The sequence below is a fragment of the Brienomyrus brachyistius genome, chromosome 5, assembly GCF_023856365.1.
Source record: "Brienomyrus brachyistius isolate T26 chromosome 5, BBRACH_0.4, whole genome shotgun sequence".
In the NCBI taxonomy this organism is placed as follows: domain Eukaryota; kingdom Metazoa; phylum Chordata; class Actinopteri; order Osteoglossiformes; family Mormyridae; genus Brienomyrus; species Brienomyrus brachyistius.
The window spans coordinates 16004823-16030733 of NC_064537.1; the positions used below are offsets into that span (position 1 = coordinate 16004823).

General features: G+C 45.9%; 2 protein-coding genes and 1 long non-coding RNA gene across 7 annotated transcripts in view; 2 read left to right on the forward strand and 1 right to left on the reverse strand.

Annotated features, from left to right (window-relative positions):
- Nucleotides 1-71: 71 nt before the first annotated feature.
- Nucleotides 72-2770, forward strand: LOC125742956 (uncharacterized). 2 transcript variants are annotated; one of them, XR_007398238.1, is made up of 2 exons: nt 72-470; nt 1897-2770. It is a non-coding gene; the product is annotated as an uncharacterized LOC125742956 (long non-coding RNA). The 2 variants fall into 2 exon arrangements; XR_007398237.1 differs by having other exon boundaries at nt 95-470; nt 1930-2770.
- The window catches only part of ccdc57 (coiled-coil domain containing 57), a 24944-nt gene continuing 340 nt past the window's right edge, over nt 1308-25911 (reverse strand). The window contains exons 1-20 of one of the 4 annotated variants that reach the window (XM_049015397.1): nt 21188-21250; nt 19269-19665; nt 18999-19107; nt 17737-17838; nt 17500-17657; nt 16895-16969; nt 16395-16595; nt 15082-15240; nt 14847-15009; nt 14423-14557; nt 11989-12133; nt 8784-8996; nt 8299-8399; nt 7797-7997; nt 7087-7143; nt 6625-6859; nt 5961-6079; nt 5648-5761; nt 5392-5566; nt 1308-2049 (exon numbers count right to left, since the gene is read on the reverse strand). In XM_049015397.1, coding sequence (XP_048871354.1) covers nt 1823-2049; nt 5392-5566; nt 5648-5761; nt 5961-6079; nt 6625-6859; nt 7087-7143; nt 7797-7997; nt 8299-8399; nt 8784-8996; nt 11989-12133; nt 14423-14557; nt 14847-15009; nt 15082-15240; nt 16395-16595; nt 16895-16969; nt 17500-17657; nt 17737-17838; nt 18999-19107; nt 19269-19663 — 3084 coding nt within the window. In that variant the 5' untranslated portion in view covers nt 19664-19665; nt 21188-21250 and the 3' untranslated portion in view covers nt 1308-1822. Of the gene's footprint in view, nt 2050-5391; nt 5567-5647; nt 5762-5960; nt 6080-6624; nt 6860-7086; nt 7144-7796; nt 7998-8298; nt 8400-8783; nt 8997-11988; nt 12134-14422; nt 14558-14846; nt 15010-15081; nt 15241-16394; nt 16596-16894; nt 16970-17499; nt 17658-17736; nt 17839-18998; nt 19108-19268; nt 19666-20580; nt 20716-21187; nt 21251-25911 lie in introns of those variants that run through there. The other 3 variants (XM_049015396.1, XM_049015398.1, XM_049015395.1) reach the window with 3 other exon arrangements.
- slc16a3b (solute carrier family 16 member 3b) overlaps nt 23998-25911 on the forward strand; it is a 10210-nt gene continuing 8296 nt past the window's right edge. Inside the window, exon 1 of the mRNA XM_049015422.1 lies at nt 23998-24207. The gene's annotated coding sequence lies outside the window, so the exon portion shown is untranslated. The remainder of the gene's footprint in view (nt 24208-25911) is intronic.

Consider the following 25911-nt stretch of genomic DNA (forward strand, 5'->3'; position numbering starts at 1 on the left):
AGCTTGGCTCTGCGGAACAGTCCAATGAGAAAGAGGGCTGGGCTCCTAGACAGTCAGTGATGGGGTGATATGCAACCGCCTCTGCAGATTCATTAAAAAACTCAGAAAACCCCATTTGACACAGGTTACTTAAGTTCGACGCTGAGTAAACGCGGTTCTGCCCTGCCACGCAAGTATTTCAACAGTTGACGCCAAATTCATTCCAGATCGCGGTTGCGAGGTCAAAAAAGATCATTCAGACAGTATTTCGAAACTGCGATTACATTGTTATAGGGGTTATGAAAACACTGAATAGGAGTTTCTGTATTAAATTTAACGTATAACAGTCGACACTCAAACAGCGAGTTAATAATACACGCGTATCAGTCACAATACTTTTAGTTTTAATTCAGTGTTTTTCGTTTTAATTGCAAAGGCGTACGTACCTGGAGGAGACGCCGGTACATTCATTCAACGTGACTACAGTAAAGGTACTGGTTTGAAATTCATTTATTTAAATTGAATATTTAGGGAACTCTAGTGTGGTGTACAAGGTTAGCAGATTCTCATGCACATTAGTGCTTTTAGCTGTAAGTTGTCATACCCCAGAAGGCCTTTACTTTGCTAAATCTTAGCATACACATTAGGGTGCAATGTAACTTTACGAAATAGAGTATGAGGAATATGTAGTAAAATTAAGAATATTGTACTGCTTGGTAAATCAAACCTTTTATAAATGATTCCTGGTGGCGTGTACCCATTTCGTTTGCGCATTTTAGGCAGAATATTAAACTTTTAAGTAGCGACACATTATAACTAGTGTCAAGCGTAGCATTTGTTTTTCTTTGTTGTGATCAATATTTAAGCTATGTCCTACTTGAGAAGGTATTCCAAAGATACTTTGGGTTTGGAAAGGTTTCATTGTGAATTTACTCGGGAAATAAAGCTTGGAAAACTCTTCATGGAGCACATTGTGCCGCCCTCTAGAAGCTGCAATATTCCTATCAGGTGCGCAGATTGACCAATCAGAGCTTGGGGGTGTGTAGGCTTATCCAATCGCAGTGAATGCAAGGGAGTTGCTAGGAGATAGGGTGATGTTATGACATCACAGTATAGGAGGAGCTTGTTACCAGGACAGCAATGTCACCGATGTAATTTGAGAAAGCTGACACTAGGGTTACTGTAGTTCAACTGAATCTTCATGAAAAAAGTTAAATAAAACACATACATAACACAGGAGATTGCCTGCTTGAGCAAAATTAGGGCAAATGAATATGACCACATTTAAAATATATTCCCAAACTATATCACTTGAGGTACATCCATCATAGTTTTTGTTTGAACTATTTTATTATTTATTTATTATGCTGAGCATCAGTTTCCAACATACAGCGTCGTGTCCAGTAAACGTTTCACCAACACCCGGGATTTATGTGAATGAGAAATCAGACAAAACAAGCTGTCTGTCCTGTCAGAATAAGCATGTCAGCCAGTAATGCATGTTAACACGTAATAAGCCAGTAATGCATGCTGCAGGCCTCATCACTGACTCTCTCTCTTTTGGTGTGCATAATGAGGTAATATTGTCCGGCAAAGAACAAGTACAATTTGAAAATATATTTTTTGCTTTTTACAGTTTTACAATCAGAATGAGCACGCATTTTGTGTTCATGTCAGCTAAGGTTCCTTTTATTTAAAGTTAAACTGCACATGTTTTGGCTTAATTAGTGTATATATGTGTGTGTGTGTACGGGTTTCCAATTTACCATAAAACATGAGTTATATTACATAAAATTAACTTCTCCAGACAGTATATCCCAGCATATAAAAACACAAATGCTTTTCAGTCTTTGATATTGTAGTTTCTTATACCAGAACCCTTCCCATGACTTTTGGTCTTCATGCTGGTCTTGCCAGCTGCCCTTGTCATTTTCTTCCTCTCCTGAACAGGTATCTTCGTACCCTGGAGAGACACCCTGTGTGCTGGGCCTGGTCCGCTGCCTCCTGCTCGCTTGGAGTCTGCCCCTGCTCCAGATGACACCCAAAAAGGACAGAAAACAACAGGCTTCCCTGTTAAGACATAATTTACCCACCAGGGTTATTTGCCAGATAGAAGCTGCCAAAACCGTTAACATTTTTCGGTTAATCCCTGAACAGTAGAAAGTAAGGAGGAAAAAGGACTATGGATCACAAGTGTCCCTTATGTGAAGAAATCGCTGCTTTGCCCAGGATTCGGGAGAGTATTGTAAAATGGAAATGATTCCTGTTCAAGGTTTTTCTGCTGAGGATGACCTGCCAATGGGCAAAACCAGCGAGAGACGACGTTGGGCTGTCCAGAGCACGTTTGCTCTTTTGCAACCAGTGATGCAAGTCTGTGGCTGGGAGAAACGGAGCATTTAAGCACAAAGCAAACATTGTTGGACCCATCCAGGATAACCTCTGACCTGTAACGCTCTACAACACAGTGCTGCTATCTGTAAGCTCATCTAGAGCACCAGTACACAGGGACGGTGGAACATGGGCAGATTTGAAATTCAATTAACCTGAGCTCAATACAAATTCTATACTCTTTCAGTTATATATCCTTCACACAAAAGTAATATGCAAGTCACAAATCATCATCTCGTGTTAGCCAAAATGCTTCCAAGTCTAGGGAGTGCAGTCTGTAAATTCTTTTTACGATGCCAAAAAAATCAAAGCAGGATGGAGCCAATTAAGAGGGGAGATGAATGCTGGAACTTGAATGCATATTATATTTTTGGAAATTAAAAAGTTGGGTAGATGTGATTAAGTCTTGATTTTTTTCATTTAATGAAGATTTTCAACTATTTACTTTAGCCTTGTAAGGGGTGCACTTCATGCTTCTCGGAAAGGAGTAATCGTGCTTCCTATATTTACAATGTAATATATTGTAAATCAATTATCAGATTTCAGATATGATTATTATTGATGTGATGTAAGACACCTGCAGCCCCACCCAGAGTGCGGTTCTAAGCCTTTTATCTCCCATCACCAGTGAAATACAGGGAGGGGGGGGGGGGCTCACCGTGAGGACATATCCATGGGAACAGCAACAGGAGACAGCCCCTGAACCTAGAGGTGAGCCTTCTGCTTGAGTAACACTGTGCCCAGAACCAGATGCCATACTTCTTGGGGCTGGGCCCAGATACACAGAGGCAGCGCCAGTAAATGTCCATTCCAGCCTTCTGTCAATAAGCTGACTGACGGGGGACACAACTGGCCACCAGGGAAACCGGCCCTGACCGGAGAGCATCAGGTCACTGCCGTTCTCAGCTTCTGCTCCCTACCGAGGATTCATACTTAGCTATGGAGTATGTCAATTACGCATTTAAACATTACATCATCACGGGCGACTGCCAATTAAGAGGAATAATGGGATAATTAGCGATGGACTGGAGGAACCAGCAAAACCGGTTACCTTAAAGCAGAAGATTGTTTGAAAAATGCACAACCAGTCTACTAAATGTGTCACTGGAAATGAATGTGGCCTCCTTTAACGATGAAGACCTGTTACTCACCAGCAAATGTCAGTTAAAACTAATTGTTGAGCATGCATGGAATGAGATGCATTACAGTCACGCGCCATGTAACGAAGTTTCGGTCAGTGAAGGGCCGCATATATGACGGTGGTCCCGAAAGATTATAATAGATCTGAAAAATGTCCTGCATTACTAATGCGTGCTGATGCAAACAAGCCTACTGCACTGCCAGTCATGTAAAAGTATAGCATGTACAGTATATAATATTTGATAATGATAATAAACCACCATATTACTGGTTTATGCATTTACTATACTGTACTTTTTAGTTATTTTACAGTGCACTCTTTCTACTTATAAAAAATTAAAGTTTACTGTAGTAGGCTATGCCACCTAGGTCTGTGTAAGTACACTTTATGATGTTCACACAACGACGAAATTGCTCCACGATGCATTTCTCAGTACATATTCCTGTCGTTACGGGACGCGTGACTGTAGAGTGAAAAACTGTGTAAAAAAGGGGATTTCACAGGATTTGTAGCATTCAAACAGCCTGTCCTGTAGCACTGCGACTTTAAACCACAGCACAAGTATAAATCTTCCTAAATAAGTCTGGGAATTTACAGTAAAACTGCAGCACAAACACGTGGGAGGTTGATCTCATGGACTCCACATGCACTGCGTGCTTCCAAATCTGGCAGCCTGGACGGTGGTTGAGAAACCCTTCGCCATGTCGTTTCAGCAGACAGTGGACCCTGGCTATCTGATACAGGCGTGAAACCAGGCCGGTCCCTAGGCGACCTCTGTCCCTGAAACCTGGCCTGGGATCAGGACACACATCTCACCCCATTTTCATAACTTCGTGTGTACTCCTGTCCCTCGGAGACAGTCACTCCTGCTGATGTCCTTCCCCCAAAGGACCTTTCCAGAGTCATGTTGCGTCCACCATTCTCTCCCATAATGCCTTGCAGGCTAAGAATTCTAAACCAAGCTGTGATTAGTACATCTTTCACAGTGGCCTTTTTATCCCCATATGCTGAATTACATGACCGACATACTACACTGTTTGTTGCTGTTCGGATTTCCTGCTGCTTCATTTCATTTGTGAGAAGTTCTTTGTCCGTAAGTTCAGGTCGGGAAGTGACTTTAGAATATTACTTGGAAGCTAAAGCAAAGCTAAAACAAATTCACTGCAGAGTTCACAAAAAAAAAACTAAGAAAAATTTAAATCACTACGACAACACGGACTCAGGAATCCAGGGGAAAAGGATAAAATAAATATAATCCATCCATTTTCCAAACCACTTATCCTATTGGGTCGCGGGGGGTCCGGAGCCTATCCCGGAATCAATGGGCACGAGGCAGGGAACAACCCAGGATGGGGGGCCAGCCCATCGCAGGGCACACTCACACACCATTCACTCACACATGCACACCTATGGGCAATTCAGCAACTCCAATTAGCCTCAGCATGTTTTTGGACTGTGGGGGGAAACCGGAGTACCCGGAGGAAACCCCACGACGACACGGGGAGAACATGCAAACTCCACACACATGTGACCCAGGCGGAGACTCAAACCCGGGTCCCAGAGGTGTGAGGCGACAGTGCTAACCACTGCACCACCATGCCGCCCCCAATAAATATAATGTTTTGTCATTTTATTTACTGAGTATAACGTATATGAAATGCCATGTGCATTTCTGAACAGGGGGAAAGTATTCTTAAAGTAATTAAACCAGACAATGTTAGGTACATATAGATTATTCCAGCTAATGATTAATGCTTTACTCCTATAGACTTTTTTCTTATTTACATTTAAGTGACTTAATCAGTGGAGGGTCATCATTTTATCTGGAGGAAAAACGGCAGAGCAAAGGGGATGGCCGTGACGGTGTAAGCGTGTGCACCCACCTCCGTCTGCCCCATCCCCGGGGGAGAGACCCGAAAGGCTGGAGGCCACCTCTAGCATGTGCCAGACGTCCTGCAGGGAGCTGTCTGTGCCCAGGGAGGACATGAGGGCTGAGGGCGCCCCGGGGGAGGGCATGGGTCTCCCAGGGAGTGCATTCTCCTTCTCTGCCCTGGAACGCTGTTTGGTCAGGCAAGCGGAGCTGTCAGACCCTTCCGCAGGCAACCTGGCTATAATGTCATTAGATTAGTGCCACCATACCTGCTGGCCGACACGGACTCCCTCATCCTGGCCCCTGCTTTCGCACTGAGAAGGGCGCACCATTGCTCTTACAGGGGTCTTCATGCCATACTCTCGCTGTGCGTACTGCAGTTCCTGAAAAGAAAGGAGACGAGCATCCCCTTAACAAGGACGACATGAACCCTAGACTACCCTCTTTTGGGCAGCATACTCAGTATCCACAGGTTGCTGGCAGATCTACAGTTCCCTACTCCTTGGGCTCCCTCTAGTGGATGAAAGGAGCCTTCAGGCTCATGGCCGCCATAGCGACACAGCGAGAGAGCTGCCAGCTCACCTGCTTGGTGAGCTGATACTGTAGCTGCTCCAGGGCAGACAGGGGATTCTGCTGCCGCTCCGGCGTGTGGACCTTAGGACCCCGGTCGGGTCTGTTAGCGGGACCAGGGGGCTGAGCGACTGTCAGGGAGTATAAAGAGTGGCAGCATTATTCAGGCGGACTGCCTCAGTAATCAGAACGAGCCGTACCTGTATTGGTGCCTGTCCATTTTTAACTGCAAGTGGTGAACAGAATTCTGGGAGAGCAGACAGTCGCTTGCATTTTACAGTAAAAAACTACACAGCCTCGGGCAACATTCTTGGGACCCAAAAACACCGTCAGTGCTCTCCTATGCCTATATGTCTAGTCTCTCTTAAACAGGTGAGGCTCCTGTCTGACTGGATGACCAGGAGCAACAATCAACATTTAGTAATCTGTAAGAACATCAATTTTATAAACATCTGTGAATGTAATCAAAAAAAGTGCTGAAAGTCTTTGTGTTTGGCTATTTATTAAGTTGGGTAAGGTTGGGGCTGGGTGGGGGTTAAGGGTGCCATAGTTGAGATTAGGGTTATGCCCATAGAAATGAATGGAAAGTCCCCACAAAGATATGAGTACAGGTCTGTATGTCTGTGTTTTAGACTGTACACATGTTTACGCTTGTCATTAAACTTGCGAGTCTAACCGTCGAGGCCGGCTGCGATGAGCTGCCCTCTCAGCCGGTTCCCCATCTCAATGAGCCTCTGCTTGTCCTGGCTCAGCTGGGAGATGCACCGCACGGCCTTCTTCAACTTGGCCTGCAGCTGGGCGGGGCCGGCGCCAGCCCAGGTCTCCATGGCAACCATGGCCTCGTGGCCCCGCCCCAACAGCTGCTGCCTCAGGTGCAGGTTCTCCTTCTGGAGCTCCTGCAGCACTGTGCTCTAGGGACAAAGCAGAGAGCGGCGTCCTGCTGAACAGAGGGGGTTTAATAAAGCCCCTGTGTCCTTTGCTGTCCCAGAGGGAGGCAGGGCTGAACCTGAACAGAACTCATAAAATAATCAACTGTATAAATTAGTAAAATTAGTAAAAACTGAGTAACAAAATACAGTCAAGGTCCCCTTACAGAACATTCACATTTTTCCAAATTAAACCTTCCTTCTGCCTTTACCTGTTCAACAACAATGGGCTCTCGTCGGCTTGCGATGTCCAACTTGAGGGCGGAAACCTAAATATCAAATCCAGAGTTGATGATTTCCGGTGATGTAATGGCAGAGTGTTAAACAGCTTTTACGTATGTCAACCATGCTGTTTGTGCAACATACACCCCATGCAAGCATGTTTCAGAGCAGCCCTATCTTGGAGAAGGGGTCGGAAGATGGATGGATGGATGGATGTCAATGCATAAACTGTACTAAACGAGCTAGTAAGTGTTATAAGGCTGTTACTCCTGAGATCTCAGACTCGACAAATGTAAGTGTAATCCACCATACTAAGGCGGCTATGTTAACAGGGACCCTAGACAGCAAGCTTTGCCTCTTCTACTTCACAACCAGTCATGATATCTGATGACATCAGAGGCCGGTGGGTAGCAGAGCTCAGGAGCCAGAGGGCCAGGCTAGACTTTTCTAATACACCTTTTAATGAAGTTACTGTCGTCATCATTCAGAAAATTAGCTGGCGCTTCATTTCAGCTGTAAATCAGAAGCCACTTACGACATATTTTTAAGGAAATGGAATTGAGCAAATGGGTTTGCTACAGGTCACTGGATTACTGGACTGGATCACCTCTAATTAAAGCTTGCAGGGTTTGTTCACAGGTAAGGCTCCACTGCACTGAATCACCTCTAGGGTTTGTTCACGGTTCAGATGCTGGCTCACCTGGTTGCCCAGGGCTACAGCCTCCAGGTTCTGCAACAGGCTGCCCCTCTGGTACTCCTCGGCCTCCCGTTTAACCTCTTCCAGCTCCATTTCCACAGCAGCCAATCTCTGCCGCAGCCCCGCCTCTTCCGCAGCTACTCGCTTCTTTTGATTGGCTAAATCGAAGCGCAACTCATCACACTCCACCTGCTTTGAATGGAGCTGTGGAGAAAGTGGCACAATCCATCATTCTGACTGCTATCTGCACGAAACCCATGCGAGCATTTTAGCAAGAGTCAGACATGTTCAAAGACAAGACCGTTTAATCTTACCACAAATATTCTAATTATTGCATGACAAAACAAAAAAAAAAAACCATGAAATCATACATTTCTAATCTAGTAAATATGAGAAACAGCTAATTTCTTCAGAATTCCCCCTTTTATGGAAAAATATTACGGCTAATTAGCTTAGCTGCTGACGGCTAAGTGCAGGAGGCTGACTGAGGAGACAGCGTCCGTACCTGCTGTGTGACCCGGGACAGGGAAGGCTCCAGGTGCGCCACCCTCACTTCCAGTTTTCTCAAGGCAGCAGCACTGGATACTTTTTCTACTCGCAGCCCACCTGCCATCATGCGTTTTTATTGTGCTCAGCCAGACAGGGCTCAGAAGTCAAGTCGTACTACATTTACCAACATAATAACTGCTGTCTGAAATTAAATGTCCTTTTTTTTTTTTAAATGAAAGTCAGGCTTGTGTGTTGTGGGATGCTGCTTTTTCAAAGCACTAAAAAAAGTGCTTTAAATAAAATCGCTGGCTGGTATGGCGCCATCTTGTGGACCAAAGGCATAACTGCTGCTGCACACTCTTCATTCAGAGCACAGCACTGAGATTTCTTTCAGAGCGGACCAGACAGACACCTGTTTTTTTGGCATTTTAGGACCGCCATGTCTACTGCATTCAAGGTTACATGTGTTTACATGCAGGATGTCAGCTCTAATCTCCTCACCAATGGTTTCGTTGAGGCAGCAGATGTGATTCTGGAGGTAAGCATTGTCAGCGGAGACAGGGAGAGCTGGAATGGGTGCATGGCTGGCGGCAGAGGGACCGGAGCTTTTGAGGGCCTCCTCCAGCTGCTCCTCCAGGTGTCGGCAGCGGGCCTTCAGCTCCCGCACCTCCTCCTCCAGAGCCTGACTGTACTCTGGGCTGCCCTCGTCAGTGCCTGTGCATGAACGGGCAGAAGTGAATACACCCAAGATGTCTGTCCCCATACACTGTGAGCCACCCCTCCCCTACACTGTAATGAAATGAGAGGGGCGATCTGTGTTCACATATTCTTCCCATGACTGGTCTGGTCTGCACCAATCCATTTTGGCTTTCGTGTCAAACTGTTTTTTAAATAATTGCCTGTTCTGCTTCACCCTGTCATCCACAATGCCCTGCCCACCCCCAGACATTATCTACAAATGAGTCTCAGATACTGCTATAGGTCACCTGAAAATTCAACATTTACAAATTTGAGCCAGTAAAATATCAAAAAGTCAGGAATATCTGCAGAAAACTATGGTAATGAGATTATTCTCTACAGGCTACTACAAATAGCAACTAATGAACATGGTAACTATTAATAACTATATATTAACAACACATTGAAATGCAGACTGTGACCTTTCATACTATAGAAATACTTGATGCAGATGTCGATTCCCAGGTTTACTGTGTGTCCATAGGCATCAATATGGAGCTGATCCCACCTTTGCAACTATAACAGTGGTCATTCTTCTGGGAAGGTTTTCCACAAGATTTCGGAGTGTGTCTATGGTTATTTTTGCCCATTCATCCAGAAGATGATGTGAGAGGTCAGGCACTGGTGTTGGACATGAAGGTCTGGCTCGCAATCTCCGTTCTAATTCATCCCATAGGTGTTCAATGGGGTTGAGGTCAGGGCTCTGTGCAGGCCAGTCAAGTTCTTCCACACCAAAGTCAACCCAACCATGTCTTTATGGATCTTGCTTTGTGCACTGTGGCACAGTCATGCTGGAACTCTTCCCACAAAGGGATGAGTGACTCATCACTCCACAGAACAGGTTTCCACTGCCCGGAATCCAGTGGCGGCATGCTTTACATCACTCCATACGACGCTTAGCTGCTCGGCCAAGGAAGCCCATTCCATGAAGCTCCCAGTGCACAGTTTTTGTGCTGGAGTTAATGCCAGAGGAAGTTTGGAACTCTGCAGTTATTGAGCTTTGGTGACTTAGTATGACACAGTATGTGTCTCAGCACTCCGTGACCCCTGTTCCTGTACGTGGTCTGCCACTCCGTGACCCCTGTTCCTTTACGTGGTCTGCCACTCCGTGACCCCTGTTCCTTTACGTGGTCTGCCACTCCGTGACCCCTGTTCCTGTACCTGGTCTGCCACTCCGTGACCCCTGTTCCTTTACGTGGTCTGCCACTCCGTGACCCCTGTTCCTGTACGTGGTCTGCCACTCCGTGACCCCTGTTCCTGTACGTGGTCTGCCACTCCGTGACCCCTGTTCCTTTACGTGGTCTGCCACTCCGTGACCCCTGTTCCTTTACGTGGTCTGCCACTCCGTGACCCCTGTTCCTTTACGTGGTCTGCCACTCCGTGACCCCTGTTCCTTTACGTGGTCTGCCACTCCGTGACCCCTGTTCCTTTACGTGGTCTGTCACTCCGTGACCCCTGTTCCTTTACGTGGTCTGCCACTCCGTGACCCCTGTTCCTGTACGTGGTCTGTCACTCCGTGACCCCTGTTCCTTTACGTGGTCTGCCACTCCGTGACCCCTGTTCCTGTACGTGGTCTGCCACTCCGTGACCCCTGTTCCTTTACGTGGTCTGCCACTCCGTGACCCCTGTTCCTGTACGTGGTCTGCCACTCCGTGACCCCTGTTCCTTTACGTGGTCTGCCACTCCGTGACCCCTGTTCCTGTACGTGGTCTGCCACTCCGTGACCCCTGTTCCTGTACGTGGTCTGCCACTCCGTGACCCCTGTTCCTTTACGTGGTCTGCCACTCCGTGACCCCTGTTCCTTTATGTGGTCTGTCACTCCGTGACCCCTGTTCCTTTACGTGGTCTGCCACTCCGTGACCCCTGTTCCTTCACGTGGTCTGCCACTCCGTGACCCCTGTTCCTTTACGTGGTCTGCCACTCCGTGACCCCTGTTCCTTTACGTGATCTGCCACTCCGTGACCCCTGTTCCTTTACGTGGTCTGCCACTCCGTGACCCCTGTTCCTTTACGTGATCTGCCACTCCGTGACCCCTGTTACTTTACGTGGTCTGCCACTCAGTGAGATTCTAAATGCTCACAGATTGTGCAAACCTGACTGCATGGCCTATGCCACCTGTGGCAATGGGTTTGAATGTAACACCTGCATTCAATGATTAAGAGGTGTGTCCCAATACTTTTATCCTCACAATGTGATAAAAACCTGTTATTTTGACATTGCGGAGATCATTTTTTTCAGTTCCCATAAGGGGAAACTCAATTTTATAAAGATTTGTGACTATCATAAAAAAAAATTTAAATGGCAAAAGTCTTCTATTTTTTTTTTTGGTTACTTATGTCATAAATTTTTCCCATAGAAATAAATGGATGGTCCCCACAAAGATGCATACATGCGTGCGTGCATACAGACATGTGAGTGTGTTGGTGTGCATGTTCTCCACGTGTCCCACAGGTTTCCTCCCACAGTCCATAGACTGCCAGTTAGCTCAAACAGAGCCTCCACATTGCCCCCCAGTGGCCTGCTATCAGGAATGGGCTTCAGACTGCCCTGTAATCCTGCACTGGATGATAAGCAAGATGAATGCATGTACAATGTTGTTCTACGGCTGAGTATCAGTTATAAATGGCGGGAGACCTTGCTTTCCACCAGGAAAATATAAAGGCTTTTAAGCAAATTGCTTACTTCTCATGAGCCAATCGCTATATTTTCATCATGTTTCCATAAGCTCTCATCAAGCTTAATTTATTGCCTCTACCAACAACCCCAGGAAGTGTCATATTACACTGATTCTATTCCCACCCAAATGAATGCAGGCGGCCTGTTAGAAGATCCTAGCTTCACTGCATCATCTGAAGTCGAGACGCACCAGCCAGGCAGGCCAGCTAGACGGCACTCAGGCAGCAGTTAAACCTGTCAGCGTGTCCTGCATCACACTCAAAAAGCAGAAGTCGGCAGGGACAGCACCTACCTGTGGGGGGCACTGTGGGGAGCTTCTCGCTCAGGCTCTCCATGTCCTTCCTCATCTGGGCGATGGCACCACGCAGACTGCTATTCTGCTGCTGCAGACGCTGGATCTCCTCGGAGGGGAAGCTGCCGGCACCGTCCGCAGGACCCTGAGTGAGCAGGGGGGTCAGAGGGGCGTGTTCTCTGAGACAGGGCTCCACAAAGGGCAGCGTATGTGCCTCTTTCCTTCCAGCGGATTTGCCTAATTTGACCAAGACTTTACTTCAGGCATTCTGGAGAAAGAAAAAGCCCTTGCTGTTGTAATGACCTAAGCCCCTCCCCCTATTCAAATCTGGCCCTCGATTCCAAATCCAGGCTTTGTTTTCAGTTCTCCCAGGTAGTTAGTTAATTAATTACTGATGCTGATTGGCCAGAGGCTTCACACCTGGCTGACTGGCAAAGGAAGGCTGGAAAATAAGCAGTGCTTGGCCCTTGAGGAGCGTGATTTGAATAGTCCTGACCTAAGCGATCGCTCCATGCTGCATGATCATCAGGCCTCCTGATTACAAGCTCCACCCCAGCATATAAATGCAGGACTCATGCGAAACCACCAGATGGAGACAGGTCACGGTTAAAGGTTAGCAAGCAGGGTCAGAACATATAAAATTGTTTTATCCTAACCCTAACCCTATCACGTAGCCTAATGGTTAGGGAAACGTGCGTGTGAGTGTAATGTTGCTGGTTCACATCTCCGACGAGCAAGTTACCACTGAGTTACTCCGAGCAAGGTGCTGCTCCCTGGGTGCTGAATTAGCTGCCCCCTGCTCTGTCACACGTGGGTTAAATGCAGAGGACACATTTCGTTGTTGTGCACTGTGGTGTTTCAACAATGACAATTAATCACTTAAAATATTACAAATTAGATCTGCCATGACTCAGACTATATGGAAACTACATTCAGGTCCTGATTTGTACAATGCCTGTAGCAGATACCTCCACAGCATGTTTCAGTTATGGAAACTACCAGTGCAAGACGGCAGAACCTGGCTCAGGTTCTCACTTCCCTTTGTGTGTCTCATCAGCTGCAATAAAGACTATTTTTAAGAGCACATACTTTTACCCTTTTCCGCTACACTGTGTTAATTGAATATAAATATAAGCTGTTTCTGTATATTAATTTCGTAATAATGTTACGGTTTTTCCAGGTATTAATGTGGCCAGATTTAACCGCACAGCAAAACAAAGATCACGCCAACACGTGAGGGAGGGGCACAATCTCCATCTGGAAAGCCCTCACACAGGCCGTGAGCCTGAGTGCTTTTGGCCGCCTGCCTGCATGTGGGTGTTTGTGCGCCAGCGTGAGATAACCGAGCTCCAGGAAGCCTCGTCACGTCTCAGAAAGCACACTGGTGTCCAGACAGCCATTTTGTTTCCAGCACTCTCTAAGAATAGACAGCTGGCCCGTCTGGGCCGAGAGAATCCCTCAGATAAGCCTCGGCACAGGTCTGCTCCCGCTGGAACGCATCTCGGCAAAGTGTGCTCTTCTCAGAAAACCCCGTGTCGTGTCATATCTGCTCACACATCCAAGGGCCCCCAGGGGGGACGGAGCGTGCGAGCAGGGTCCGATTACATAGCTGACGGGTCGGCCCGAAAGGACGCCCATCCGCAGAAAAGGCACCCTCCAAATTTGAACATCTACATCCAAATGGGGGCTGTTTGTCCCCCATGGCAAAATGCTACCGTCAATGATACGGGACTGTGACAGAGTTATTAGTCACTTCTGGAAAAATCAGGCCTACGTGCCGAATACAATGGCCGTCAGCAGACAGTAGGCAGGAAATGACACTGCATGCATGGGGCGTGCTGACTCTGTGAGTCAACTGATTGTCACTGCGGGGAGTTTATTTCGAACTAAAGGAAGTGGCATGATTATGGTCTCAGTTACCAGTTTGTAAAATGTAACTAGGAAATGGACCATGACGAGAGTTTCTGGGGGAAAAGGTACAAAACTTGAAGAAAAAAAAAAACTGGTTGCAAAAACTACAGTGTCCTGGTGCCAGGGAGAGCAGTGCGAGAAAGTGATGAAAAAACAGCAGGGAGCAGAAAGGGGGGGTGGTCCTCAAGAGCTGTGTGACCGGTTAGAGCATGAGCAAGGGCTGGGGGGGTGGGGGGGTAGAGCCTGTCTGGAGTTTGGAGTTACAGCTTTTTATCCAACACGCCACTTCCCTTGTCACTCATCAAGCGGAGGCAACCGAAGAAGGTCAGGCTGCGTGCCAGGCAGCTGGGGAATGGAAGGCTCCGGATAAGTGACCGTTCAACCAGCCAGACAAGGGGATCCTGTGTCAGTGGACAGCCCACACGCAGTATGGCGGACGGGGGCTAGGTGGAATCCGAAACATGCCCCTCACACTGCGGTTCTCCGTCTGGCACGAGGAAGCGCAGCCGGGTGGCAGCCTTACGTGAGCGTCCACGCCAGCAGTGGCCTGCGTCCCTGGCGCCCCACGCAGGACCTGCTCCTTCTCCGCGGTGACGCTGCGCAAGAGGGCCGCCATCTCCTGTAACTCCCGCTCCTTCTCGCGCAGCTCCGCCGTGACCTGGAGAGATGCCTGTCAGTTCCTCCAGGCCTGCGTCGCCTCTTTGGGACCAGGGAGTGGGCGTCCAATACCGCAAAGTACAGCAGAACATTTGCCGATTCTGATTGGACTCCCCATTTTTCTAAACACATGTGACCTTTAAGTATATGACTAACATGTTCAACGTGCCAATTTTCAGTTCGGCATGCGGGAGGTGATGTTACTCTCTACCTGAATGATGGCAACCCTGTAGACAGGAGACGCAGCCACCCACACCCTCCCGGCTGGCCACACCCTCCCAGTCCGTCACCTGGTCACGGGCCTGCATCAGGCCCTTCACAAGCTCCTCATTCAGTTGGTACTGCTGCGTCTTAGCATCCTCCATGCGCTGCTGCCAGTCCAGCTCGGCTTGCAGACGTGCGCGCTCCAGGTCCTGCTCTCGCTGGACCCCCTCGGACAGCTGCAGCCGGTACCTAGACCCCAGTGAGCGGATGAGAGCCCGGCAGGGCACTGGGGGAGCCAGGGTGTCCACGCACGGCCCGCACCTTTCCACATCCTCCGTGCGCCTCTGCAGCTCAGCCCTCAGCTTGGCTTCCCGCTCGCCCAGCGACTGCAGCTCCAGATCCCTGGACACCTTCTCCTTGGCCGTCTGCTTGACGTGAGCTTCCCAGGCCGCTCGGCCGGCATCCAGCTCTTTCCGGAGACTGATCAAAATGGCGGCACAGGTCACACCGTGAACATAAACGGGATCTCGCTAATCATACCGACACGGCCCTCTAACTAACTACACACTGATCACGCAACATACACACGCAACATGCTCAGAGAGATAATCGCGAGCGTCGGAAAAGGGGGTTTTATGTGTATTTAGAGTTATCCCTTCCCCGCTTAAAGCCTTCATCTAGTTAAATCCGCACGTCTGTTTGCCGGAGAACAGTGTAATCGCCGGATCGCTGCTGAGCACGCAGGAACGCCGATGATGCAACGCTGTCCCTAAGATTACGGGGCTGTAAGAAACCAGGGACGCGATTAAAGTTGCGTGACACCACTGTGTAATGGAGCGGATCGCGATAAAAAAAGTCGTGGATATGACCGGGGGAAAGGCTGTTGTCATTTCGCCGGGTGGGGCTGGTTCTGGGTAGGCGGGACTGCAGGAAGACGCCGTGAATGCCAGCTAGCATGACTGGGCAATAAACATCTGCTGGAGACCAGCTATGGCTTGCATATTCCACACTGAGGACCAACCTCCTATTACATTTATATAACTATTCACTTTCAATATTGTGTATTTAAACAAATACAGCAGAAGTCTTAGACAGTCAAAGAAAACCTTTTAAGTGTTTCATCTGGGCGGTAAGTGCATATTTGCTCAAAGAAAAAAAGTAATTAAGCATTAGAACATATGCAAATTAATAGCAACACAAAGAAAACTAACAGGAATTTCTTCTGTTCTCCAAAAAGTCTTCTTGGATTCCTAGAACATCATCATTTCAGTTTCCAAACCTCTCTTCAATGGGGATTGGTTTAGCCAAATGAGGTGTGCTAGAGTGTATTGGACGGTTGCTGCAAATACTGGCGTGACTTTAGAAGCGGTTTTGAAATGGTTAAACTGGCACTTTGACAGGCATAATATCATAGGATTATACCAAGATGAAGGTCATTTAAACATCCTTTTCTTTGACTACCTAATGCTTCTGCACGGTGCTGTATCTATGTCCATTATTCATTATTAATCCTTCATAATGAAATTCAGCACAGTAGGTACCCAGCACCCTCACACCGCCCAAGCCAGGAACGGCCAGCTGTAGAGCGCCCCTCCCAGGCCGCAAGGCGCGTGGGGTTGCCTGCGAAGCCTCACTCTGCCAGCTGCGCGTCCCTGTCCCTGAGGAGCTCGGCATGGTCGCTCTCTGCCCGCCGCTTGTCCTCCAGCGCTGCGTCCAGCCCCGCCTGCGACTCCCGTGCCCGTGCCTCTGCCCAGTGGAGCTGCTCGCAGTGCACGTCCCTCAGGGATGCCACGGCGGCCTCGCGCTGCCGCACGCGCCGGTCCAGCTCCTCGTGCCTGTGGGCGGAGCCACACACGCACACATCCCCAGGCGATGACATTGTCACAGACAGTTTTATCTGCCGGGATTATTTTCTAATACCTATGAAGCCGCCGCCATGTTGGCAATGGCCCTGTATATAAATAATTTTAGATGCAAACTTAAAAAAAAAATCAATTCAGACTTACAGTAACCTATGACAACACAAACACTTCTGAGAAACCCATTGTGTGCTTAGAAGCATGACCAGAGGAAGCTCAGTACACACAGCGTACTGAAGGACCCCCTGACTGTGACGGCACTGTGTGACACTCACTTCCTGTTGTATACTTCCTCCTCCTTCTTGCGACATACCTCCACGGCACTCAGCCTGTCCTCCAGATCCTTCATCCTGCAGAAACAGGTTGTCCCTTCACGCCCCTGCACTCTACATTCGAAGTGCACTGAACCAAACCCCAGTAATCCTGCTTCCAAAAGCCCCGAGTCTGTCCCATGTTTTCTTTTCCTTCAAATTCAGCAAGCGCTCAACTGGTATTCTGTTCACCAACGGAGTCAATCGCTCAAAACTTGGAACACACATAATAATCAAATTCAAAGGATTTTTTAAAGGATTCTACTGGTTTTCAGGGCCAAATGTGGCCCTGCAGTTTCTCTATAGTGTTATTTCTAGTCAGAAGTCAGGGTCAATCTGGGTTCAGGTCAGGGGTGCTGTAAAGAGGGGAGAAATTAGAATGATTCCAAAGGCCCCTGAATGACAGGGGCCCTAAAAAATTTGGAACATAGTTGGATTGGTCTGGGTTGGGGGCCCAATAAGGTGTGTTTTCTTGGGGCCCATCATCTTCAGCGGTGCCTCTGGGCTCATGTCTCTTGCCACAAAACGAATCCGAAACCTGCATACTGACGAACCTGCACATTTATTACCGTGCATCCTTGACAACACAGACATCCTCCATCTCTTGCTCCTTGCGCTGGAGGTCCCGGCGGGCGTCCTGGAGAGACCCCTGACACTCCTTCAGGGCCTCTTCTGTCTGTTTTAGGGCCTGGGCATGCGCATCCACCTCTCGGCTCAGCAGACCAGCCTGGGCAACAGGAGCGCAAGGCTCAATGAGCAGGATGGGGAGGTGGGCCAGACCTCCGGGGATGGATGCCCTTGCTCACCTTGAGCTCGTGGGAGTATACCGCACTGCTCATCTCATCCCTCCTCAGGCTGAACTCACGCTCCCTGCGCTTCAGCTCGTTGTCAAATTCCATTATAAATTCCTGTCAATGAGGGTTAGCAAGCAAACTATAATTTCTGCCACAGGAATGTGGAGCTGTGTGCTCCAGTACAACACCCTAAGCCATCGACTAAAAGCACGTAGATGTACATTACACACCCACCCCATAAAAACAATACACATTCAGACACATGCCATTACTACATTTAGCCACATGACTTGCATGACTTGTACAGCCAATATCAGTGGTTCCCAACCAGTTGACCTCCAAAACATTTTCATGAAAATATACTGTCTCAATTCAGATTTTTTTTCTCTCAAAGTAAAAAAAAAAAAAAAAGGTTGGAGACCACTGGCCTACAATTTCATTTCATTACTTTTCCAACAAACGGAGATCACGTAAATTGCGCCTCAGTGAATTTCACTGTCAATATAACAAATTACACAATGTGTCAAACAGCAGTGAATACCAAAATCAGAAAAGACTAACATGAACAGGCATTGCTGTGTTACATAAGCATGCACCTTCGGTAACTGACCCTTACAACACAAAACTCGACACCTTAGTGAGAAAATTACAACCTGTCTTCCCTGGATTTTTACATTGCTACCAATAAAATGTGTGTATGTATATGTATATATACCTGAGTGTGTGTGTGTGTATATATATATATATATATAATAACTATAATCAGATGTACTGATTGTACTTCAATAAAAGGTCTAATAATAATCCACATTCCTTTCCTGGAGTGACGGAGCCATTCTGCCGATAACCATAATTAGCGACAGCTGCCCTCGCTCAGTCAGTTAGCAGCACATTCCCCACTGACAAAAGGACCTGTGTTGAAATGCTCCCCTGGCACTGGTGCACTGACCCTGCTGCCTGCAGATCTCTGCCAGCAGGGTGGCCTTTCCTGCAGCCTTTAAATATCACACCATGTCACACCCTTTGAAAGCCACCACATCACGCTTGTCCGCCAAACCCCTGTCAGGCAGAGGGCAGAGTGCGTCTTTAAAGGCCACGTCTCATGAGTGGGGTGACAGCCCACTCTACAGCGCACATCACAGCAGGGTTACACCGAATACAAACCTTAATACAGACCAACTTGTAGAGTCACTATGTTGGTCACGAAAGGTGTCATGCCGAGTTTTGAATGCATCATGCCCTCCTGTAGGGGGCGCCGTTCTGGCCAGCAGTACCTGTTTCTGCAGGGCTAGCTCCCCCTGGACCTCCTGGATTCTTCGTTCCAGTTCACGCTTCAGTACCTCGTACTCTTCCCTGTGCCTCTCGATTTCACGATCCTTCATGCTGAAATGTGAGACAGGTGGACACGTATATATTGTATGTATCGGTCACATACCCGTAATGCGGAATCCCAGCAGTACTACAGTGTCAGGATGGCATACACAGCCGGCCTATCCTGACTGACAGGCTGGGTCCCCATGTCCAGCTGCAGGGGCCTTACGTACCTCTGCACTCTCTCCAGCCGGAGCTGGTGCTCGGCCAGCTTCTGCTTGTGCTGCAGCTGCAGCTCCTCTCGAACCCGGGCCTCGGTGGCCACAGCCTCCTGCAGCTTGTCGATCTGGATGCGTAGCTCGCTGATTTCGGCCCTCCGGGCGTTCTCAGAGCTACCGATACGGGCTGCCATGGCGTCGTAATGGTCCAGTTGGCGGTCGCGCTCTTCCAACACCTGTAGGTTGTACAGGAAGTCCTCCCTGAGCTGCAGGAAGCGTGCCCTCTCAGCGGCGAGCTGCGCCCTGGTGTCCCGCAATGCCCCCTCCAGCTGCTGGATCCACCGACCCTGCAGCTCCTTGCACTCCTTCTCCTTGTGGGCCAGCTGAACCTCGAGGTCCTCATCCTGCATAGCTGTGAAGATGTATGACATACGAGTTATGAAAGTGGCATAACCAGGTACCAGAAGGAGATTGGCTTTAGTACAACTAAGCACAACAGTGGTGCCTGGAAAAAATTTTGATTGGGGTGGCCATCGGGGGCCATTTACATTTATAGGGGCGACAGCACAACGCACTGTGATCCACCCCAGGAGAAGAGTGCAAAACCTGAACTGCGCCAAGAAAACGCAAGAAACTGACAAACAAAAGTAAATTCTTATTAATCTCCATTTACCCTACAGCAAGAAAATGACAAGCCTCCTAAATTTCTAATAATCAAAAATCCCAGCTACATTAATATTCAGCAAATTTACAAAATGAGAATTGGGCAGGGGAAGCTGAGGTACAGTATAAAGGGACACGTATGCCAGTGTAATCATATCAGTTGGATAACACAGATCCATCCTAAGCGTCCACTTCGGGGAACCATGTCACCTGCTCACACATGAAGAATTTCACTTTTTACTAGTTTCTCTGTCATTATTATGGGAATGCTTAATACTGCAGTGGACGCTAGTTTAGAGGAGTAATGCTACCTTATCCAGCTACAAATCATGTGTCTGTTGTATACGGCTAGATAGTTTACATTTTGCAAAGTATACCAACTGTAACGGGGTGATAAAAGCAGGTGGTAAACAACAGCAGTACCATTTAAGAGCTGTTTACTGCAAGGTAACTGATATATCTAACTATAATTAACTGAACTAAACAATCGCAATATATTCAAAAAGCACTTTTTTTCCACAAACTACTTCTCAATACACTACATAAAGTTTAGCGACCTAATTTACTAGATTACACCTGATCTACTAAAACTAAACAGTTTACTTTGGAATTATCGTTTGGAACAGATGTTGCAAAAATTAAAGCTTATGCAAAAAGAACTTACTAGCTAAGAAAAGGTTTACTTTATTATATATATTTTTCCGTCTCTAGCTGATCCGACGACCGTGCTTGATAAGCTCGCGCTGCACATACAAAACACGGTTTACATGGAAACAACAATCTCAACCCGCGGCTTGAGAAGAGTAACACTGAAAGTTGTCCGGGCAGAAAATTTCCTAAAGCGGACCAAAATACGGTACTGGTTAATGTATAGATCCTTAAAAACACAATAACCTATTATTAATTCTAAGCAAACAAATTTTATTTTTCTCTTCTCTTGATCTTTTTTGGTCTTCATAAAATGAGTGAAATGTAATTATCTCGTTCTTCTTTACGTAGATATGAGGTAATGGTTTATCAAGTTTCCGATAGGCACATTGACAATGTTGGAGGTCAATTCTTTGTACAGTATTTGAAATATCCAATACATTATCTAATTCAAATTTTAGTTCATTGTCTCAGCATAGTTACAAAATACAACGCAAGTTACATTGTAAATTAGGCAACTTCATCTTGGCTCTACTCCAGTGCTGTCAAATAGAGAAGTCAAGAGTTAAAAAAAAAACAGCATGTCACTAGGTATTAAAAGATATAGAATGTAGAAAGCAAACCTAGATTTTGACTTTATATGCCATAAAAAAAAATCTCAAAAGCTTAGCTCCGTTAATTAATGCTGTGTGCCCAATTCTCATAAGAGAAGGCTGGAAATCTGTACATGCTGGGACTTGCCAGGACCGAGGGTGGGAAACCGCGGCTATGTCGCTTCTGTCTGCCCCTCCCCCGCTTTATGAGGGGCATGAGGAACCCTGCATTTCTACCTGCCATAGCATGAAAACTAATTACAGCAACTGTCAATCCAACAATAACCACTTTCCTCTTCCATCATGACTGGACTCGGTGGAGTCTAACTCCAACACTGGTTCCCATGTATCCTAATGTCTCTCTCCCCCCCCCCCCCCATGTCCCCATGTCCACCTAAATATATGCATTATATCATCCCACACACACACACAAATATACATGCATGTGTATAAATAGTATGATTATATGATGAGTTGCAGGAGTTTTCCAGGTAACCATGAACTTTGTAAAAAACAGGCACATGAGGAAGGAGGGGGAGCTGGGGTAACCCTTTTACCTGAACTGTTAAAAGTGCCTCCCCTTGAAGGTTCCTGAGAGCCACCACCCCCATCCCCGCTCAGTACATTTGAGCAAGGGCCCCTCAAAAACTCTCTGCACCACTGCGGTCAAAATGAATGATTTTGCATAATCTGCTTATATATAATCAACTGGATCCTGTCACCATTGATTAACAGAAGCCTTCACACTTCAAGCTGATCATCTTTCTGGCAGGAATGACAGAAATGCATAATATTAAGCTCAGAAGATTCAAAGAGTCCTGGCAGGGGAGTCCGATGGTCTGTGACCTCACCCTTAATTAAACAGAGGACGGTCCTGCATGGCATCCGTATTATATTCGGCATTAGAAGTAATCTGTTGATGTTGGCAAAAAAGTGCTTAATTATCTTTATCTGGTGCCACGTTGGCATGCCATATAGCTATACATTCTGGGCATGTCCCTGAATTAAAGGAACACTGACATGTCCCATTTGAAAATGCTGACTTTTCTGTTTTAGTCGGGTTGCTAATGGAATGATTATATTATGCGACGAAGTTAGTTCTGTGCTCAGGACAGCAATGTCCCACACTAAAAATAAAGACACAATTGTAATAGGGAATAAGCCCCCAAATCAATTGCGTGTCCTTATGCTACCAATTAATCGAATCCCTTTTAGATATTTAGCCAGAGGTAGAGATTTCAGATCCAGAGAGTACTAATCCAGACCAGGATTTTGTTTCAACCAACCAGTTGAGTACTCTGTGACTCTTTATGCTCAACTGGTTGGTTGAAACAAAATCCTGGTCTGGATTTGTACTCTCTGGACCTGAAATCTTCACTTTTGCATTTAGCTTCTAAAATTATTCATCAGTGTTAACATCTGAAAAACGATAAATGTGTATAACAACATTCCACAGATTGTTGTTATTTCCTGTGCCAGGAGCATAAATCCAGGTTACCAGGTTACGTTCAGACAAACTGGAACCAAACAAGCCTTGGCTGCTTAGCAGTGACGCTCAGTCAAACTAAGCTACCAGATGACCCTTAGTGCTCTGATGCCAGACCACAAATGGAAAGAAAAAAAAGTTCACACAACAGCTTTCTAACCATCGCTATGCACTGTCACTATCGCTATTAGCACATCCTGCTCTTCAACGTTTTAACCAGCATTTTCAGAAAATAATAAAAACACTATGTAGGTTACGTTTGGTAAAAAAAAAAATAAAAAATCATTTTGATCACAATATCCGTCAGATTTCGCCACGGTGTTGACCCTTGGTTCTGATCAAAACTGAAGCTCTTTAATTAGTCATTTCTAATAAACTTAAGTATAAGCAGATTATGAAGTGTAACATTTTCTACCCATGGCTTCCCTTTTTCCATTTTCACTGGACTCTATAGTTGGCTACGAGGGCAGAGCGGATGAGATGACTGCTTGATATGGCAGCAATTAGTAAATTAGTTACTTAGTTCATTTCAAAATCTAATGTGACTCAGTAATATTTTGATGTGCATGACATTTGATATATTGATTGTTGAATTTAACAATGCGATTACCTGTTTCCTGTTCAAACCGTAATAAAACCTCACCCAAACAGAACAAAAGAAAGACAACACAAGCAACTTAATGTAAGATAAAGTGATACACAGGGGCAGGGAGAGAAAATAAATGAACAACTCGCATATTTTCATACGCGCTTGAAGAAATAAATAAGCTACATTTTCACAATGGTCTAGGATCTGGATGCTCCACTAGACCTAAATAAAACTTTGAAATGGTGAGAGGAAGTAAGATACCGCTCCGGTGTCACTGTGATCACAGAGTGGGCGTGTTTCGCAGTAGGGAGTCGATAGGTCGTGCTGTGCCTTTGAAAGAAGCGTGCGACCTTATTCTTTTCACCAAAGCGTATGTAAGCTCCATAAAATGCATAGAAACTTTCATTATTATTCAAATAGCTCAGTAAGAGGTGTCTCGAGGGGATATATGAACTACATCTTAGAAAACAATTAGCATTTCACTTGGCAAATAGATGTTACCGTGATGAAGTCAAGAGAACACAAGAGTATTTTGCATTTCTTTTGTGTCAAAATCATTCGACATAATGCCGGTTACCTGAGTAAGAGAAAGAATGATTAAATGGTTCTATGCTATTGAAATTGGCAGAATATGAGATTATAAGCCTTTATATTTTTAATTCAGTATTTTATATTTAATTTATTATTGCGCCTGATCGTTCGACGTCATAAGCGTTGACAGACATCGAACAAACGTGTCTATATCAGTCACTGAAAAAAAGCCGCGCTGTACTAGAAACGTTACGTAAATGAGCTCATCAAGCTCAGCCACAGGTTGCTCACCAGTGATCCTGTTTTATTTCGCAAGGGGCGGAGTTCCTACACACAATGTGCTTTACCCTCCAGACGTGCGAGAAGAAACGTGATTCAATGGTATTAAACCGTTAGTTCGGCAGAGAGACCGGGCAAGACCCGCGGTGTACAAGCATCCTCAAGGTAGGTGATTCTTATTTCCCGAAATGAAACTTATGATGGGGAATAATGTGCGCTACATCACTCTGTATAATTGATACGAACACTTCCTGGCTTCTGAATTTATGCGTAGTTGTTATATACGGGATTTAATAAACTTGTTTTTACCTTTTTCTATTATAGGCCAGTCGTTGGTCGTTTGTAGAATGGCGATAATAGAACGTGGCAATATGTTATTATATTTACGAACACATCTAGCACTAAGGACTGAAAGCAATCACTCGACTGTGGAAAAAATAACAAAGTATGTTTAGATCTTACAATTTAAGGCAATTAAAATGAACGCAATAACGTGATTTTTCCTTTAACAGAAATGCCCTACAACAGGTTATTTAGTCGGAGAGTGAATCTCGTGTCGTGATGAATTATTTCCTAAACCCCTAAAGCACGATTTTCCTTTTTTCTGCCATTATTTTCGTATATTTCGTATATTCAATTAAGAGCGGTGTTATATTGTGCATATGACTTTAGTGTAAATCAATAAGCAATGCGACGCCACTAGTAAAACTGGCAGCTACATATCGCGATCACCAGCGGGAGATGATGCTATGCACACAGCAGCACGGGATAGTCCATTTAATAAGAGAAGAGACCACTATAGTCTGCCAACGCACCTAAAGCATCGCCATCTACAGAAATGTTAATTACAATATTGTAGATTTGCATTCAGTCAGCGACAGCGCGTCACGTTTGTCACGTAGCTTCTTAGGTGATGCACCTTCATACACGTGCTGTTTTTTTAGTGCTGTCTGTTTGTATATCACTCAAGACAGACCTGCTAAAATAAGAATTAGTAGGTACGTACAGCCTCATTTTCCACGTAAAAATAATCCACTTATGTTGTAGACATAGTTGGTATATTTGAATTCCACAAATAAAAGTAATCTCAAAAATATCTAGGCTAATATAATTTGTACATAGTATAGTCGTTTATTGTGAATAGTTTTTTTTTGTATAATATCGTAATATATATATCTACATTTTATCTCATACATGCCTACTCCTGTACCTCAATCCATCCTCGTGTAAACCAAACTACAAGCGCCAACGTGCATTGCGCGCATTTCATGTTACGTGCCTTGGGCTGCATCCGCACATGGTGACTTGATTTTTCCCCCCCGTGGTTATTTTTACTATTTTTAAAAACGTGCTTATATGGAAGCTTAAGTGCTTTACGTATTATTAGTAGTATTAACAAATTTGTTTGGCTACATCCCCAGCTTTCCTAAAATTTAACTGGTAATTTTAATACGTGGTAATTTATGACATTTCAGGCAGCATCACGGTGCGCACTCACGTTTCCGAAACGTGCGGGTGCCGGTGTGCCGCTTTGAATTGTATAGTGTACTATGAAGCTCAGTACGCCAAACATTATTTAACCATTAGATATGAAAAAAGAAAATTACAGCACAATACGTATTCGTTTACTCGCAAGTATAGCAATTTTATAGATTACATATACAATTAAACGGTCTTAAAAGGGCATAATTGGCTTAATTATCATTCGTGCATTCTTGGCTTCATGGTTAGCTTCCTGTATGTATAGTACACAGTTATTCATAGTTTGTCCTGTCATGCTAATGTGGTTTGACTGAACATTTATTAATGTGATTTGACTGCACATTAATTAATTTTACAATCGTAACAAGGTGGAAGGGTTTACGCCAT